At 41.6% G+C, this 17789-nt stretch overlaps 1 protein-coding gene across 7 annotated transcripts in view; it reads right to left on the bottom strand.

The window, feature by feature from the left end:
* Positions 1 to 1990: 1990 nt before the first annotated feature.
* Positions 1991 to 17789, bottom strand: part of PALM2AKAP2 (PALM2 and AKAP2 fusion) — a 533118-nt gene continuing 517319 nt past the window's right edge. For 4 of the 7 annotated variants that reach the window (XM_063696660.1, XM_063696661.1, XM_063696662.1 and 1 more), the window contains one exon: positions 1991 to 6111. In XM_063696660.1, coding sequence (XP_063552730.1) covers positions 6013 to 6111 — 99 coding nt within the window. In that variant the 3' untranslated portion in view covers positions 1991 to 6012. Of the gene's footprint in view, positions 6112 to 12373; positions 12413 to 17789 lie in introns of all 7 variants that reach the window. The other 3 variants (XM_055351792.2, XM_063696659.1, XM_055351793.2) reach the window with 1 other exon arrangement.

The raw sequence follows: 17789 nt of genomic DNA, 5'->3' as shown, positions 1-17789 counted from the left end.
AGATATACCTAATGCTAAATGAAGAGTTAATGGGTGCAGCACCGCAGCATGGCACATGTATACATATGTAACTAACCTGCACATTGTGCACATGTACCCTAAAACTTAAAGTATAATAATAAATAAATAAATAAATAAAATAAAAATAAAATTGTGCAACCATCACCACAGTTTAATTTTATCACATTTTTATCACCCTATTTGCAGTCAATTTTGGGTCCTTTCTTTTGGCAGCTGGGATGCCTGGGCCATCTGCTGTCACCATCTCCTGGGAGAGATGATCTCGAAGAGAAGAGCCCAGAGAAAGTTCATCCAAAGGAAGAAAGTTCTTTGTTGCTCCCACCAAAACCTTACTCTTCCCCTAGACTTGGGCTCCTATCACAGCCTTGGCTTTGATCCCTGAGAGCCTCTTTCCTGGACAGTACAGTGCGGGGAGATGGTGCAAGCCCATTTCGACTTCACACGCATGTGAAGCTGCCAATGTGTGCTTCTGTGGGAAGAGCAGTTAAGAGCCGGGGTTCAAATGCAAGCACTACCATTTACAAGCTACGCATTGAAAAACTAACCTCCCGGGGCTGCAGTTTCCTACTATGTAAAATGGAAATCAATATAAATATAAATATATCGTAGTCCTGGAGAGCCTGGAGTGCCTGTCACATTCTCAGTGACATTCACAAGTGTTATCCACTGTTACTAGACTTTGATCAAATTTTTAAAGGGGTGCCCCCACTTCCAAATTCAGAACTTTCACCACTTAGAGGTTGAAAGATGTCACCCCTGACAGGTGCCACAGAACAGCCCCAGATGCTCAGAACAGGAAGATATGGTTGGAAATCCTGGGGAGAAAAAGGCTGGAAGAGTTACAAATGGGGAGAGAGAGAAAAAGGCAGCTGGAAAGGAAGTACCAGGAAGAGGAGGAGCCGAGGGAAAGACTAGGAAAACTGACGGTCAGGGGTCAGGGGCCCAGGGCTCAGTGATGGGATGGAGCAGCTGGAGACTGAAGGGGGAGGGAGGAAGTAGAAGGGAGGACGGACGGAAATGTGGGAGGACGCTTCCTGATAAACTTGTGGTCTTCACATGCTCTTGAAATGAATAAATTTTGTTAAGTAAATTATACCACAATAAAGCTCTAGTAAAAAAAAAAAAAAAAGAAAAAAGAAAAAAAGAAAAGAAAAAGAAAAAGAGTTGGGGATAGTAGAAGAGTAGGAAAATAAAGAAACCAGAGTAAGAGTTTAGGGAAAGGGGCTTTATGTTGAATACAACAAAAGGAGTCCTTCATGTCAACATGTAGCCATCAGCTATTCCTTGCAGAGGAGAGCCAAATACAGGTGCTCAGAATGTATTATTATTATTATTTTTTTTTTTTGAGACGGAGTCTCGCTCTGTCGCCCAGGCTGGAGTGCAGTCGTGTGATCTCGGCTCACTGCAAGCTCCGCCTCCCGGGTTCATGCCATTCTCCTGCCTCAGCCTCCTGAGTAGCTGGGACTACAGGCGCCCGCCACCGCACCCGGCTAATTTTTTGTATTTTTAGTAGAGACGGGGTTTCACCGTGTTAGCCAAGATGGTCTCGATCTCCTGACCTCGTGATCCGCCCGTCTCGGCCTCCCAAAGTGCTGGGATTACAGGCGTGAGCCACCGCGCCCGGCCAGTGCTCATAATGTATTCTAAAGGTTAGAGCCAAAAGCTACAGGCAAGGCTAGAGTTTACGGTTCGTCCTGCTGTTTGTCCAGCTCTTGCTGTGGCTTCGAGTCTATGTCCTTAAGAGGCACTTGCAGCTTCTGGCATCTAGCCAGGGTGGCTGGGGACAGCATTGAAAAGGGGGCTGTGGGAACAGCCTGGTGCAGCAGTGCCCCCTCACCTCGGATTGATTCCTTTGTTGCAAACATGAGAAACCAGAAGCTGTCACACAGTAGCAGCCAAGTCAGACGCTGGCGTGCCACTGTTTGGCCCAGTCTTCCAACCTCCCTCACGGTCAAACAAGCAGCCATTATTTATAAAAACTCAACACACATTGGATTTTAATGAGAAAATAACTGTATACTTGCATTGAATGCCTCACAATCACTATAAAACCAAAGCAGGATAATAACATTTAAGTGGTTAACATACACAGGAAAACCAGATACAGAGTATAATTTCCAAACACAGTATTGCTGCTTTTTCCCCCTCCTCCCCCAAAAAAAGAAAAACAAAGAAAGAATAATTTGGGTAAAGAGCAACACAAAATCAAAATTGGCAGCTCACTGAATGCTTAAAATTCAGGCAATTTGTTCTTTAACTAAAATGGAATATATTCACCATCTCTAACACTTAGGCTACTTTTTTTTCAATACATAGTTTAATTAAATCCATTCTTTAGTTGGGAAAAAAAAGGTTTAATTATTTGTCTTCAGAGACAAGAATCAACACTGTTTTAGTGTTCCTTGTTACACTTTATATATATATATGTGTGTGTGTGTGTGTATATATATGTGGACATTGATCTATATACGGCTTATATGTCATTGTCTAGGGTGAGCAGCATGCATGGGTATGAAGAGGCAAGTAAATTGCATTGTGTCATCCAAGTAAAACACAGCCCGGCCTCCTGCCACTGACAGACCCTGTTTCCATAATTTCTGGATGAGAAAGCCAAGGCATGTCAGTAGTTAATCAGCTCTGGAGGAAAGTGAACACCTATAAACACGGCAGAATGCAATACTTCCAGAAAGGCTTTTAACATCTACAGAATCTAAACATTTTGTAAGAGGTGGAGTTAACAAGCTTGCGTGCTATTTGGGGGTGGGGCTGAGCATCAGAGGCAAAGTTTTTCGTAAGCCTCTTTCTCTCGATGGATTAGGCAGGAATGACTTTCCTCCAGGGGACAGTCCCATCTTCAGAAAGTTAAAAGGGTCCATTTGGGATCCCAGAGCCTAGCACGGTGCTATGTACAAAGCGGTGGCCCAAGGTTTCTTGAATGAATAAAAAACTCAAGAGCACAGAGAAAATCTGGCTCTCCCAAGTAAACTGTAATTTACATTTTCATGGGATTATAATAGGATCTTCAGTGAGTGGAGCAAGAAGATAGACAGCAGTAATCCGGAAGGCAGCATAGGAGTAATAGCAAAAGTTAAGAGATGTAGGGGCCACAGTGAAAACAGCTTTGTGACTGTGGGAGAGTCCCAGAAACAGTATTTCTTTCCTTATCCACACACGGAGCATGGCCCAAGAACCCCCAGCTCTAGAACTCTGTTATTCTTTAAGCAATAAGTGCTCTGGTTCAATCAACTGTGGTCAAAGACCACTTCATCTGCCTCTAAAGCCATTCCGCGAATAGTGTGGCCTCTTAAGCTTTTCTCTTAGCTGTACATTCTCTTGTCAAATGTAGGTTTCATGAAGCACATGGTTTCCTTCAAAACAGAACAAAAAACTTTAAGGTAAGTCATAAGGATGGTTTCCTCTTGTGAAAAATGGGGAAGTTAGTCTATGTCATGTCTATGGTCTCTACCAGATCCATGAGTCAGAGAAAACATGAAGCACATCACATTTTTTGGGCAACCCATATAACTATCCTACTCTCCAGCCATCCTAACTGCCACTGTGCCTGGGGCTGTGCAATGCTGCTGCCTGCTCTGTTCTTATCCCTGTGTCTGCTTTGGGAACGCCCCCTTATCGCTGGGTTCTCAGCCCAGGCATCTGGGACCTCTGGCTAGAAACCCTCAGGTAAAGACGATCCTCCTTCCTGAGTCCTCCCATTTCACATCAGGACTTCCAATCTAACACGGATCTCATTTTCCTGAGAATTTTAGTCTCCATGCCAACCTCCCTCACTATAAAATGAATTTCTTGCAACAGGGATCTTACTTGTTTTGCGTCCCCAGTGGCTAGCACATTTTGTTGAGAATTCATTCAAAATATTCAGGAGAATCAACCATATAAAGATGGTGCCAATTGCCCATGTGCTATTTGGGCTGCCATCTGTAGAATGTGGCTTCAAGTTAGAGTTCCCTTGGCAGTTTTAAAGGATCCTTGTTAGTAGATGGTTCCATTTTTTACTTTGTGCCTACTTCTCATCTGTGAATAAATGTCCCCCCCCAAAGTCAACACTAGTCTAATAAAAGAAGCAAAGGAAATGTGCATTAACATCTACATACAAATTTTGTGAAATTGCTACTTGTTAGAATAACATAATAGAGCTTATGACATAACAATATAAAAACAAAAATGATTTTTAGTGAGGTCTGAGTTAATTATTGCTTTTTTAAAAACCACAGTTTTAAAACAAAGGAAAAAAAAAGAAGGCTGGTTATTTTTTTTCCTTTCTCATGGCCAGAATTGAAAATTTTCTCATCCAGAAATTTAGGGCACCCAATTATTGAATACCCTTATCATATTGCTTTAAATGACAGAAAGATTAAAACTGGCATCCTCTATAGTATACTAAGCATGAATGTAAAGTATGAGAATAAATAGGAGACTTTCCTAAATGTCAAATTACAAAACCGCTCAAAACTTTGTAATTGTGACTCATGCAAATACCTTGTTAGGTCAACTTAATATTACAAATACTGCATCAGCTCGGTGCCTTTATATCCCTTTTCATAAAAAAGAAATTCTCACTCCACTCCTGAAGCCAGCAAACAGCTTTGGAGGAATTACCTGTACACCCAAGTGCCACAGTCACTCTGGAATTTTAATACACACACACACACACACACACCCTTACTCGTGAACATACACATTTTACACAAACACACAATGGTGTACACACACACACATCCACACACACCCCATCTTTAGGATTTGTAGCTGATTCCAAGCCTGCACTTAAATTTCTATTCTATATTTTTCTTTGTATCATCCTGAAAAACACTGGTTGCTCAGCAAAAATAGTATCTCTTACCTCCTTATTTTGTTCCCATTCTTCCTCCCTCCCTTTTTCTCTCTCTACCTTCATGACTTTTCTTTCGTGTTTCCTTTCTGATTGATCCAAAAAGAATCCATCATTCTTCTTCCTATCTCTAAGGCCCACTTTATAATACAAAATAGTTATAAACACCTTTTTATTTCTTATCATCTACCTCTCCAAGGCAGAGTTCGCCTTTTTTTTTTCAATTATTGCCGCTCTAAAAATGCCCCCACCATCTTGAACCAAGTTGTTCAATGTGTACAGATTCTATACGTGTATATATTCCCCCATCCCATCATAAAAATAGTTGTTGCCCACTAAATATAGTTTTCCTATGAAGAAACATAACTGTGAAAATGTGTTCTCATAAACTGCAGATCAGTGAATATTATAAGCAGACACGATCCTAAAGCTAACATCATCCATTTGGTTTGGTTTTCTCTTCCCCTTTCTCAGCCTCCTCATGTAGAATAGATTGTGTTTGCGACATGAAGAAATATTGTCTTAAAATATGGATTTTATGAATTGCGATCATGAGTTGTTCTCAATTAAAAATAATTAAATGTAAGAGAAGTGGAATCATAACTGCCTCTTCTGGGCAAATATGGAGAGAAACGCCATTCATTTTATGGCTGCTGGAGAAAATGGAGTTAATGCAATACCCTCTGATGCTGCGAGTGACAGGTGGGAAACTGGTGCAGGGAAATATTCTGTGCCATGTAGGCTGCACCAGCCTGGGCCCTACTGCTCTCTAAGTGGCCCTACCACCATTGTCCTTCATCACCCAGAGAGGCTGGTCTCAGTTCCGCCTGCAGCAACTATGTTGATTTGCTTGTAACATGTTTTGTCCTTTTGGATCCATTGTAGATTGGCCCCAAACCAGACACTGGGATTGAGTCACCAAAAAAGTCCTTTCTCTTTTGACTCCTGGGTGTCCAGAGTCTGATGGGGGGACTTCCTTTTCGTTTCATTTTCATCATTGTATATTGCAGCTTCTGGTCTACATAAGGATTGCTGAGTTTGTTTGCACTTTAATAAATAGTCCATTAAAATGCTTTCAGTTGTTAATTTCTTGGTTTCTTGGTCTCCCAAGCACCAAAGACGCTTCCTGGGTTGAAGGAAGTTTATTCGTTGTCTTCTTCCTCCTGGTTGGCATAGATCCCTGCTTCCCAGCGCAAAGCCAGTGCGCTCTTTCTTCGATTAACCCGTGTGGCCTCGAGGACCTGTAAAGAGAGGGAAAAAAATTATGCAGAGTTCATGGATGTTAATTATGAACATAAACCAACTTCTCTGTTTCTTTCTTCCTTTCTCTTTATCAACTTGAGAGGAGAAAGTGATAAAGCACTGCTGGGAGATAGGAGAGACGCTGGAAAAAAGGGGAATGGGAGGTTCTGGTTATGCATTCTTCTCACAGCCAGTATTCATCTGCTACTTGACCCCTAGTTTTCACCATAGAGAAATTTAATTTTCATGAAATGTTCTGCAAGTTTCTTTGAACTAGCCGTGATTCTGCATCAAGTTTTCAGATAAAGCAGATCCCTACACGCAACAGATCAGTGCTGTCCAATTGAACTTTATGCAATGATGAAAATGTATCTCTGCTATCCAGTATGGTAGCCACTAGCCATACGTGGCTATTGAGCACTTGAAATAGGGCTAGTGTGGCTGAGAAGCTAAATATTTAATTTTATTTCATTTTAATTAATTTTAATTTGAATAGCTCCATGTGACTAGTGATTACCATATTAGACAGCACACTATATAGATGGTCTTAGTCTCTTCATAAACAAGCAAACCAGAAAATAATTCCAAACAATGGGACCAGTGTGGATTCAGTCCATCAAGCTTTGCAAACCTATATAAGCCATGATGATATTTATAGTATAAAAACCTACTTTGGCAAAATTAAACTTAAAAAGCCATTACATGAAAAAAAAAAAGTTCTTGGATCAATAGAAGCAATCTCAGCATTCTGATGCAACTTCAGACCCCACATGCTAATCAATGAAATGAAAGGTGACAACATTAAGGACAAGTAGGCTCACCACCACTGAGGGAGAGCCTCCCTTCCTCCCATTCACTAGGGCAGTCTGTGGAATCCTGAGAGGAGACTTCAGCCTATCTGGTCCAGTTTCAGTTTGATGAAGAAGAGATTCCAGATTAATGGCATTTAGGTTGCCAACATATGAAAAATGGTTCTATTTCATGACAATGCAGCAAAAACAAGTCCAGGCATTCTTACCAATTGTTCTGGCATTTGCTTAGGATGTACAGTTTCTGATTTTGAAGAAAAGTCCAGTAGAGCCAACATTGGTTGATTATCCAAACTGCAATGAAGGCACTGCTCATTCTAAATATAATCAGTTAGGCAAGGGACAGTGATGTTGGTGATATGGATTGGCTGTGTCTCCACCCAAATCTCATCTTGAATTGTAGCTCCCATAATCCCTTTGTGTAGCAGGAGGGACTCATGGGAGGTAATTCAATGTGGGAGCGAGTTTTCCCATGCTGTTCTCATGATAGTGAATAAGTCTCACCAGACCTGATGGTTTTATAAAGGGCAGTTCCCCTGCACACACTGTCTTGCCTGCTGCCATGTAAGACGTGCCTTTGATCTTCCTTCACCTTCTGCCATGATTGTGAGGCCTCCCCAGCCATGTGGAACTGTGAGTCCATTAAACCTCTTTTTCTTTATAAATTACTCAGTCTTGGTTATTTCTTCATAGCAGTATGAAAATGGACTAATACAGTTGGCAACTCCAGAGAAGCAAGGAGATGCAGTTACAGGCAGAGGTGGGAGCCCAGACATAAGCAGATTGTGGGTAGATGGGAGATCAGGGGGTCCATCTCAACCTGCTTCTCTGCACCTTTGCCAAATGAATGGACCACCCAGAGCTTCAACATATCTTCCTCTGTGAAGCCTCCCCTTTTCCTCCTCAGTCATGTTTGCTGAATGAATGATGCATTGTTAAGCACACAAGCCATGTGTGTTTTGCATAATGTGTTTTGTATGTAAGCATATCATGGTCACTCACTCAATATCCACAGATATCTATGAATAACAAATTAGTAGGAGGAAAGCATGCTTCCAAATCTGTATAGTTAAATAGAGAAATTTTCTAATAGTCTAATGTGTGGTAGCATGGAACTGAAAAACAGCACTGGACTGCACATGGAAGTCCTGGGCTCTATTTCCAGTTTTGTCCTTTGTTGTTCATCTTTTATCTCACATTTCTTATCTATAACATGGAGAACACAGCTACCCCACTTCACAGGCTTTCTCAGAAGGCACTGTGGACTCAGAAGTCCAGGCAGGTCTACTTCAAATCCTCATGACCTTGGAAAAGTCACTTACCCCTGTGCTTCAGTATCCCCATGTAAAATGGGGATCATAAAAACTACAGCATAAAGTTGGACAGATAAATCAATGAGGCAATGTATGTAAAGTATAGTTCCCAGCACATAGTAAGCTCTCAAACTATGATGGAATAATTATTTCTATCATCATGTGAAAGGGATTTATAAATTATGAAGTGGCATACAAATAGGGCATTTTATAAAGAACTCTACATTGTATAAAAGGATCATCTCTTTGCCTTTCAGATTGCAGATACAAACAGAAAGGTTTACATCAAAGCTAAAAATAAATCTAAAGTTCTAAAAACTATGGTCCCCATCCTCTTGGAATGTTCTTTGTCTTGTTATTTAAACCCTATTTTAATTCTCAAACAACTTGAACAAATTGAGTTTGCTCTGCTCTTTAGGAACTCTTGTTACAAGCCATCTATCAATCCAATTTACACATATTTATTAGTTTCCTACCAAGTATAAGGCACAGTGCTTCGTGTTGAGGATAGAATAGTCCCTTCCCTCATGGAGTTTAGTGACGAAAAGTATAATGGGCAGAAAAATAATATTCATAATTATGGAAACGTTTAGCATAGCTTGGGTTTGGACATCTACTTGTCAAGAGCCCCAATAATTCACTTATACCAACAATGAGCTCTCTTTTCTTAATTCATTCCCCTAGTATGCATTTACCATGGTCATACACTCACTTACCATGGCCATACAATAAATTTCTAGTGAAATCTAAAGCCTCTAGTAATGGCACAGACAAGAAAATAAACATCCTTACTGAAATACCTGGCAATCTTGATATAAAGCTGTCTTTGGGTTCATAAGGCTTATGACCCAGGGGTGTCTGGGAGTAAAGCTGCACCACAACTGGTCTTCAGAAGATTCAAAAATCAAGGTATTTGAATGAGCGTCTGTTCTGTAATTAATTCAGACGTGTGTGTGTGTGTGTGTGTGTGTGTGTGTGTGTGTGTGTGTGAATCTCTAGCAAATTTAGAGCTTTTATTACTTGTTTATTACTGCATATTAACTTTACTTTCTAAAGTTCATTCCTTTATTTTCTGGGCAAAAAGGCATATGTCTCTGGGGTTCTAATAATGTCATACTCACGTCCTAAGTACGATGTTACTGTTTGAATCCTCACTACTAGTCTATGAGATTTATGCTGTTATTACTCCCATTTTTTATATGAAGAACCTGAAGCACAGGGAGGTTAACTAACTTGCCCAGAATTACCCGGTTAGCAGAAGGCAAAACCAAGATTTGAACTCTGCACTCTGGGTGCAGAGTTGATGCTTGAGGCCACCAGACTATATGGCTGCCCAATGGCTGTAAGGAGTCCAGAAGGAGACACATCAGAGAAGAGCAATCAACACTCCCCATGGAAATGGAAAAGGGAAAACAAAAAAGGATCTGATTTAAAGTTTTATTGTGGCTGGGCGCAGTGGCTCAAGCCTGTAATCCCAGCAGTTTGGGAGGCCAAGGCAGGCAGACTGCTTGAGACTAGGAGTTCGAGACCAGCCTGGCCAACATAGTGAAAACCTGTCTCTACTAAAAATACAAAAATTAGCTGGGCATGGTGACTGCCACCTGTAGTCCCAGCTACTTAGGAGGTTGAGGCATGAGACTCGCCTGAGCATGGGAGGCAGAGGCTGCAGTGAGCTGAGATCGCACCACTGTACTTCAGCCTGGGTGACACAGTGAGACTGTGTCTCAAAAAAAAAAAAAAAAGTAAACTAAATAAATAAACAAAGTTTTATTGTTTTCACAAATTCACATTCAGGTCTGGTAGGGAATAAAAAACAATTATCTCTCAACAACCCTTTAATATTAATTTTTCTCTCTAATGCTTAGGGAATTCGAGTGAATTGCTTAACTTTGAAAGCAATCAATATAGAACATTTTAATTTGGACATATGAAACAAAAGACAGATATGTTAAATAATATCACCCTATTCATATTAATATTTATATTTCATCTTCCAACCTGCTTTTAAATTGAAGACAGAGTGGGCCCAACTCTATCTTCCTTGGATATATTTGACCAGATTTTCATTGTTTTAAATGGACTCAAAGGGGAGACGGGCTTAGTCCTAATTCTCAAACTGCCATCCTCCAGATGAGAACCACAATTAGACGTTAAAGAAGGTACAGAATGATATTCTCAGTATTCATTTGATATCTTATGATAGAAAATTACTGATAATCAGCAGGTCAGCTCTATATTTAAATATAATTCTTTGGCTAAATAGAGAGACCAAAAAACTTATTATGCTACAGGTTAATGCAACCAACTTGAAAAATAATTTGCAGTATCTAGTAAATGTTAGGATGTATCAGGCTAGTAGCCAGTGCTTCTACTCCTAAATATAGAGAGAGGTTCTTCCATAGGTACATAAAGAGACATGTATAATAACATTCATAAAAGCATTATTTCTAACGGTAAGAAAAACTGGAAATAGTCTACATTTCCATAATAGAAGATTGAATAAATAGTGATATATTCATTCAATGGAATACCATACAGCAGTTATAAAGAATGAACCAGAGCCACAGTGATCAACAAGGACACATCTCAAAACAATGCAGACAGAACAAAGTCAGGAGCAGAAGATACTGCAACATGATTTACCATTTATAGAATGTCTTCAAACATGCAAAAATAAGGTGTTGTTTATGTATATACACATTTGTAGTATAAGTATAAAACCATGCATGGAAATGATGAACAACAAGCTCAAAAATAGTTACCTCTGCGAGATTGTAAGGGAGGAGGGAACTGGGAGAAGTAACGAGAGGGCTTAAATTGTATTTGCAATACTAATTTCTTTTAAAAATATTAAATATCATGAAATGGTAAGAATGGACAAAGCTGGGTAGGTGGGTTTTATTATTTTATTATCTTATATTATTCTGAATGCCAGTTCCATGATATCAGGAACTTGTTTTGTTGACTACTGTATTCTTGGAACCTAGAACAATGCCTGACACATAGTAGAGCCTTGAAAATTGTTAAATGAATGAACGAATGATTCTCTCTACAATTCTGTATATTTGAAATAATTCTTTTAAAATCAAAATAAAATACAGTAATAAAAATATGAAAAATATTGTGCTTTCTCAGCAAAAAAGAAAAAATGGACAAAATAGAAAAAAATTAAAAGAGAAAAATATTATGCCTTCTCATAGCACACATATTTATAGCACATATATTTGTGAAATCTGTGTAAAAGGAAAGAAGACTTTTGGGGACCAAGAACAGTGGCTCACACCTGTAACCTCAATGCTTTGGGAGGCTGAGGCAGGAGGATCACTTGAGGCCAGGAGTTTGAGACCAGCCTGGGCAACATAGCGAGACCCCCGTCCCTACAAAAAAATATAAAAAAATAAATTAGCTGGGCATAGTGGCACACACCAGTAGTTCCAGCTCTTTGGGAGGCTGAGATAGGAGGATCGCTTGAGCCCAGGAGGTTAAGGCTACAGTGAGCTATGATTGCACCACTGTACTCCACCCTGGGCAACAGAGTAAGACCTTGTCTCTTAAACAACGAGGCTTTTGGAGAAATCAAGGCTTAGAGTTTCTAAAATAAAAATACACGTTTAAAGACTGGAGGGAGGGAGGTCTAGGATGGTTTACATTTGATAAATCTGTAGATTAGGATGGTTCATCTTAAATCTATAGAATGGAGCTTTCTAGCTTTATGTTAAGGTAAACAAAGAATGGGTGAAAATCAATAGCTCAATCTGCATGAGCTGCACTGTTTTCCAACCAGGCCAAGTATACTTGCTATTAATGCCTAAAGAAACTTTAAAAACCAAAATAGCCCATCACTTGTGTCCTCTGGTCCAAACGTCTTCAAGATCCGTGAGCAGGCAAGGTCTTCCCCAGTACCCTCCCACTCGCCCCCACAGCACAGCACAGCAAACCACACCATTGTATATCACTGTTGCATGGACTCCAACATTTCGAGGCAGTCCCATAACTCAGAAAAGGCACAAAAAAATACATATGGAGACAAGTCATTTTTCTTGCCATTTTCGTTTAACTCATCAGGAAATGGCAAACCACAACAGCATGCACCTGGATCATGCATTCAGTAAGACCAAGACAAACAAATTGAAAAGTACCTCGGAAGTCACCTTGCAAGACAGTAACTTAGAAGTGTACTGGCAGAGAGGGAAAAGACCAGGGTTAGTACATGGCAGTGACACACTTACAGAACACCCCCTAGCCGGGAACAGGCACCACACCAGAAGAGGATGGGAGGGGAAGTAATACCAGGAGGCCATTCTACACCCATGCCAAAACTTTCTCCATCTGATATTAGTTTATTTATAAGTCTATTCTTTGCAGCAACTAGATACCCTATTGTTCACTAATAAAAATATCAGATAAGCCGTACTTTGTTAATTCAAAACGTTGCTTTCAGTTTCTGTACTTTGAATTAACAAGATTCCTTCCCCTCTGTACACAATCAGCTGCCCACCAGCAAGGTCGTTGGGGGCCATTTTGGATTTGCTAGAGTCTGTAGCCAAATAGCCTTTTCTCTTCCCGTAGGCTTCTCTGAACCCCAAAGCCGTCTTGTAACCTGTTGTTCCATTAAAAGAAGATCCTAATCACAGCAGTTGATTTGTGGAGGCAGATTCTCTGAAACCGGCCTAAGGGTAGTCTTGCCTAGGGAGACCACACAGCCTCCCTCGTCAGAACCCTGGGGGCCTGGGTAAGTTCCTGAGAGTGGGATCATCCTTTGATAGCAATTTCTGGTGATTATATAGGATTATTAGTATGAGCACTTAGGAACTGAAATGATCCTTTAGTTCCTATAGGGGACTAAAAGTCTTACTCATAGTACAGAAAAAAATGGCCTGACTATGGAAAATGAGATAGCAGGACCAATTTGGGACATCCCTCTCCAGAATTATGGTAATGAGCGTACATTTACACTGCTTGGGGCATTTAAAGCATTTATTGGTTTGGGGCATTGATAGCCATAGACTAGTTAGGTGGGATCACACATCCGTGATTGCTGACTGCTTCTTATATGTAGCACTTAGGAATTATAGTTCTGTCATGATTGGGCTAATGGCTGGGAGCTGACAAGTCAGGAGCTCTTCTCTCTCCTTTGCATCTTCACTAGGGTATGAGTGAGAACGTAAGAGAGAGTTAGGGAAGCACAAGGCGTCACTGAGCTTCCTGTAGCGTCTTGGGGAACAGGAGGCAGATGGGCTTCCTTCACCCACTGAGCGAGAGTATGGCCACAACTCTCAATGCATGTCCTGGTCTGGAAGGGTAATGTGTGCCAGGAACTCTCAGCTTTGACGTAGCCCAGGAAAACCGACGAGGTCTTCTCTTGTTCTAAGATGAGACAGAGTGGTTGGACGACCTCTCAGTAATGAAGTCATGGGATGAGAAAGACAGAGAGAGCACACTGGAAAACCCCACTGAGAGCAGATCCTGCGCTAAAAGTAAAGATGGGGCTGAACATCCAGGAGGCTGTGATTTGGACTCTGGTCAGCATCCCTTCAACTGAGAAAGGCAAAGCAAACCCTCGAGATGTTCATGAGCATCACTGACTCAATGACCCATCATCTTCACTTTCTGAGGCTCAGGTCAGGTTAGGGAAACAATTGGCTGGAAAAATACTGTTTGCCTAAATACAGTCATGTCACTCAGGATGGACTAATGAATCAGAGTTTCCTAGAGGGGTTCTTCATGCCTGAAGGAAAAACATCCAAATAGCCCATCATTTGTGCCCACTGATCCAAATGTCTTCCAGGTCCATGAGTGGGCAACCCCACCTTGGAGGCAGTCGCTTTGCAAGGCATCAAGAAGCCCTTTAGGAAACTAGGATTCACTAGTCCATTATGAATTGCATGACTGAGCAGAAATGGTATGAGACCCAGATAAGTGGACATTTCCACATAAGAGAACATTTCCAGATAAGAGAAACCCACAATATGAATAGGATTGCTGCATCTGGGTGTGTGTTGTGTGCACTGCACAAAAGCATCAGACTGAAGGGATGAATGGTACTAAAGCCCAGTCCCCTACTCTACCCCCCAAATGTGTGGCTGGTGCAGGGCTGCATCTTCATAGAGGAACAAGGGTGTTTTTTTTTCCTAATTCACACAAAGGCCTTGCATAGGTTGGTAAACAGCCTTGGGTAAGTGGGTAGGGGTGGGGATGGTAATCCTCCTGCCCCCAGAATTAGCCAAGAGGTCCATTAATAAGTGAGGATGGAGATACTCATTGGTGACTCCAATATACAGGACAAAGAAATCAGCCCAGGTGGGTGAAGACTGTGGCAACTAAAGGGAGTACTTTGCTCAAGTTCTGAGCTAGTAACAAATATGGCTGTTTGGGGATAACCTTTGGATAACACCACTCCCTGACTCCCATAAGTCAGGGGCCTCTCTGCATATGACTTTTTATAAAGTGGAAAACTGGAGAGAGCAGGGCCCTGAGCTGAGTCCCTGTGGACAGGATCCCAGAGGCCACCACAACTCTGATGGGGGCTCGGGGGACACTGAACTTGTTTTGATGGCAAAGATCAGTTTTTCTCACTCAGCAAAACTTCAGCCTTAGCTACATTCTATCTTTCTCCTTCTGTCTTTCACTCTCCTCAATATCACTGTGTCTAACATATCACACTTTATACACATTCCAATGATCAGCGCCTGTCTTGTTTTTAACTCTGCCTTCTCCTTAAAAAGAATAAAAAATAAGAATTATTTTTGCTCAATTCACAAATAACTGTTACTTTCGATGGGCAAACACATGGTTGTGTTCTAATCACGCGACAGGCATTGATTCTCAGGTGTGGTTTATCATCTCCAAAACGGCATGCCAAAATGCTGCCAAGTGGCTTACTGGAAAAAATATTGGCAAATGGAGGTGCCAGGGGTGATGCTGCATAACATGGGGAGATGCTGGGTGTGTAGGCGTGAGCCACTGAGGTTCTTAGAGGGTGGAGAGTCTAAGAAGCCATGTTTCTCTGTGAGAATAGTGTATGTAAATGGAGGCTAGAGACCAGAATTACTTTACCTTTAAGAGAATTAACTTTATGCTTCTACGGATAGGTAAGCCAGTTACACAACTCAACCCCTCAGCAATCCATCTGCTCTCTATTACTATCCTTCTGGTATTAAAGAAAAAGAAAAAATGGAAAAGGGGCCACAGATTGGTTAGGAAAAAAATGAATCTTTGTTCATCCCTACAGGTAAACTTCAACACATTCACCAGTGATTGACATAGATACAGGAGAAAAGGTCCCCTGAATTGGAAGGGCTAGGAGAAGGCTCTCATTTGAAGCCTGACTGATGATTATATCTTTGCTTTAGAAGCAATCTGAATTTGTTGTTTTAGATTTGGGTCTCTTAAATGAGCATATAGTGGATTGGTAGATTTTGTCCTGATCCTAAGAATTTTCAACAACAGCAAACTTGGTTCTGTTGTAATAGCAATAACAGTGCAAAACATTTGGCTTTGAATCCAAGATCCAGGGATATTAACAGCTTAATTAGTTAGGTCTCTTTCTTTTTCAAAATGTTTATTTACTGGAAAATATAGAGACAGGAGGCTGCCTCTTTGATTCGTAAGTGAAGGGCAATCAGCATATCAAAACGCTGATTCCAAGCAGCTTCATTCATGCAGAGGAAAAACTCAACCTGGTTGGCATTTGTTAGGTGGTTGCCAGAGTGTCAGCGTGTGCACAAAAGAGCTTCCAGCCCTCTGCCTTTACGAAATGAGTGAGAACTGCCTCTACCCTTCTGTATGGAGTATTTTTCCCTATCATCTGCACTCCAACACAAAAGACATACACAAGTGACAAGTAGAGTGTGCTCAGCAAACACTCGCGTGGGTCACATGCTAAGTGGTTCTACTTGTTCTTCCCCATCCACATCAGAGTGTGGGGCACCCACTTGGCTAAATTCTACCAAAACTGCTGATGTATAGAGCAGAGTCACTGCGAGAAAAGAAACCAGACACCTAGAGCACCAAGTTTCAAAATGATTTAACTTTCAGGAAATTCTTAAGGCAAACTTTATCCTTTGAAGTGGGGCTTCAAAGAAGGGCTGGTGAAAGTGACTGAGTAGCCAGGGAAAAATCCTACAGGCTCACGAAAGGAGCTGCTGGCTCCCCTACAGTGAGGTTCAGCAGTGGAAATGTCTGCAGCAGCTACCCAGGGCCGGGCATCATCCCACTGTCTAATACAGTGAAGAGCCCAGTAGAATAGCTGCAGCCTAATACAGCAGCTGAGCCAGTGCTCCAAGCAGTTCAGGTGTAAACAAAAGGGAAAGCCTGGGAGATGCCAAGTGAGAAGCCGGGCTGCCAGATATCCATTTGCTTTCTTCCTTTCTTTACCACCATATATTTTGAAAGCAACTTTCAGCATCTGGGCTTCAACTCCAGAAATCCTTTAACTTAGCCAGCTAGGATATAAAAGGCAATAAAACAGCAGGGAATTCTCACTGTGAACTTCATAGCATTCAAGTTTAAGGTGACCAGATGGTTTATCACCCAAACTGGGACACTTTCAAGAGTGAAAGGCAGGCTGGGTGCAGTGGCTCATGTCTGTAATCCCAGCACTTTAGGAGGCTGGTGTGGGAGTATCCCTTGAACTCAGGAGTTGAAGAACAGTCTGAGCAACATAATGAGACCTCCTTTCTACAAAAAAGGTAAAAAATAAGCCAGGTATGGTGGCATACGCGTGTGGTCCCAGCTATTCAGGAGGCTGAGGCGGGAGGATTGCCTGAACCCAGGAGGTCGAGGCTGCAATGAGCCATGATTACATCAATGCATTCCAGCCTGGGTGACAGAGACAGACCCTGTCTCAACAACAACAACAACAACAACAAAAGAGTTGAAGGGGATATTAATAACCACAACACCACAACAGGCATAAGCCAGGACTGTCTCAGGTAAACTCTAGGATCCTCAAACAACCCAAGCTATTTGTGACTTAAGTGCAGTCAGGGGAGGAGGTGATGACTTCAATATGTGCTAAGAGACTGGTGCCAGAAGACCCACAGGAGGTTGGCATGAACCCTGAGGCTGATCTCCAGGCTCCTGGGACTGTGTAGAGCAACAGTTCCTATGTCTCTAACTGGAGAAAGAAACCACAGAGCATGTGACTTCCTTCACAGTTAATTTGAACGTTATGTGCAAAGTTCCGAGGGCTTGGGTGTAGCAGAGTAGCCATGTGGTTTTCAACTGTCATTTTCACTGGCTCTTTGCTGTCAAGCTATGCACATGGGCTTGTTAACAGCCCCAAACACACTCAGTCTTTAAAGCACTGTAACATTGTTAGGGATTGCCTAGAGGGTCGGCTTTGAAGGAACAGCATCTTCATCCTTTTCTAGAGAAATAAAATCTCTACTGGGCAATGGTAGAAATCAGCTCCCAGGTGCTTAGGGATGACTTCAGGGCACTTGCAACCTTCTCCCTGCGTGGCCCTTGCATGCTGTCTTTCTATGCACCAAACATCTTACACACTAGCCTTGCTGGTCGACTCCAGCTATACTTGGCAGCAAAGGACCAGCT

This window comes from Gorilla gorilla, chromosome 13 (genome assembly GCF_029281585.2).
Source record: "Gorilla gorilla gorilla isolate KB3781 chromosome 13, NHGRI_mGorGor1-v2.1_pri, whole genome shotgun sequence".
In the NCBI taxonomy this organism is placed as follows: domain Eukaryota; kingdom Metazoa; phylum Chordata; class Mammalia; order Primates; family Hominidae; genus Gorilla; species Gorilla gorilla.
This window is presented reverse-complemented; position numbering and strand designations above follow the sequence as displayed.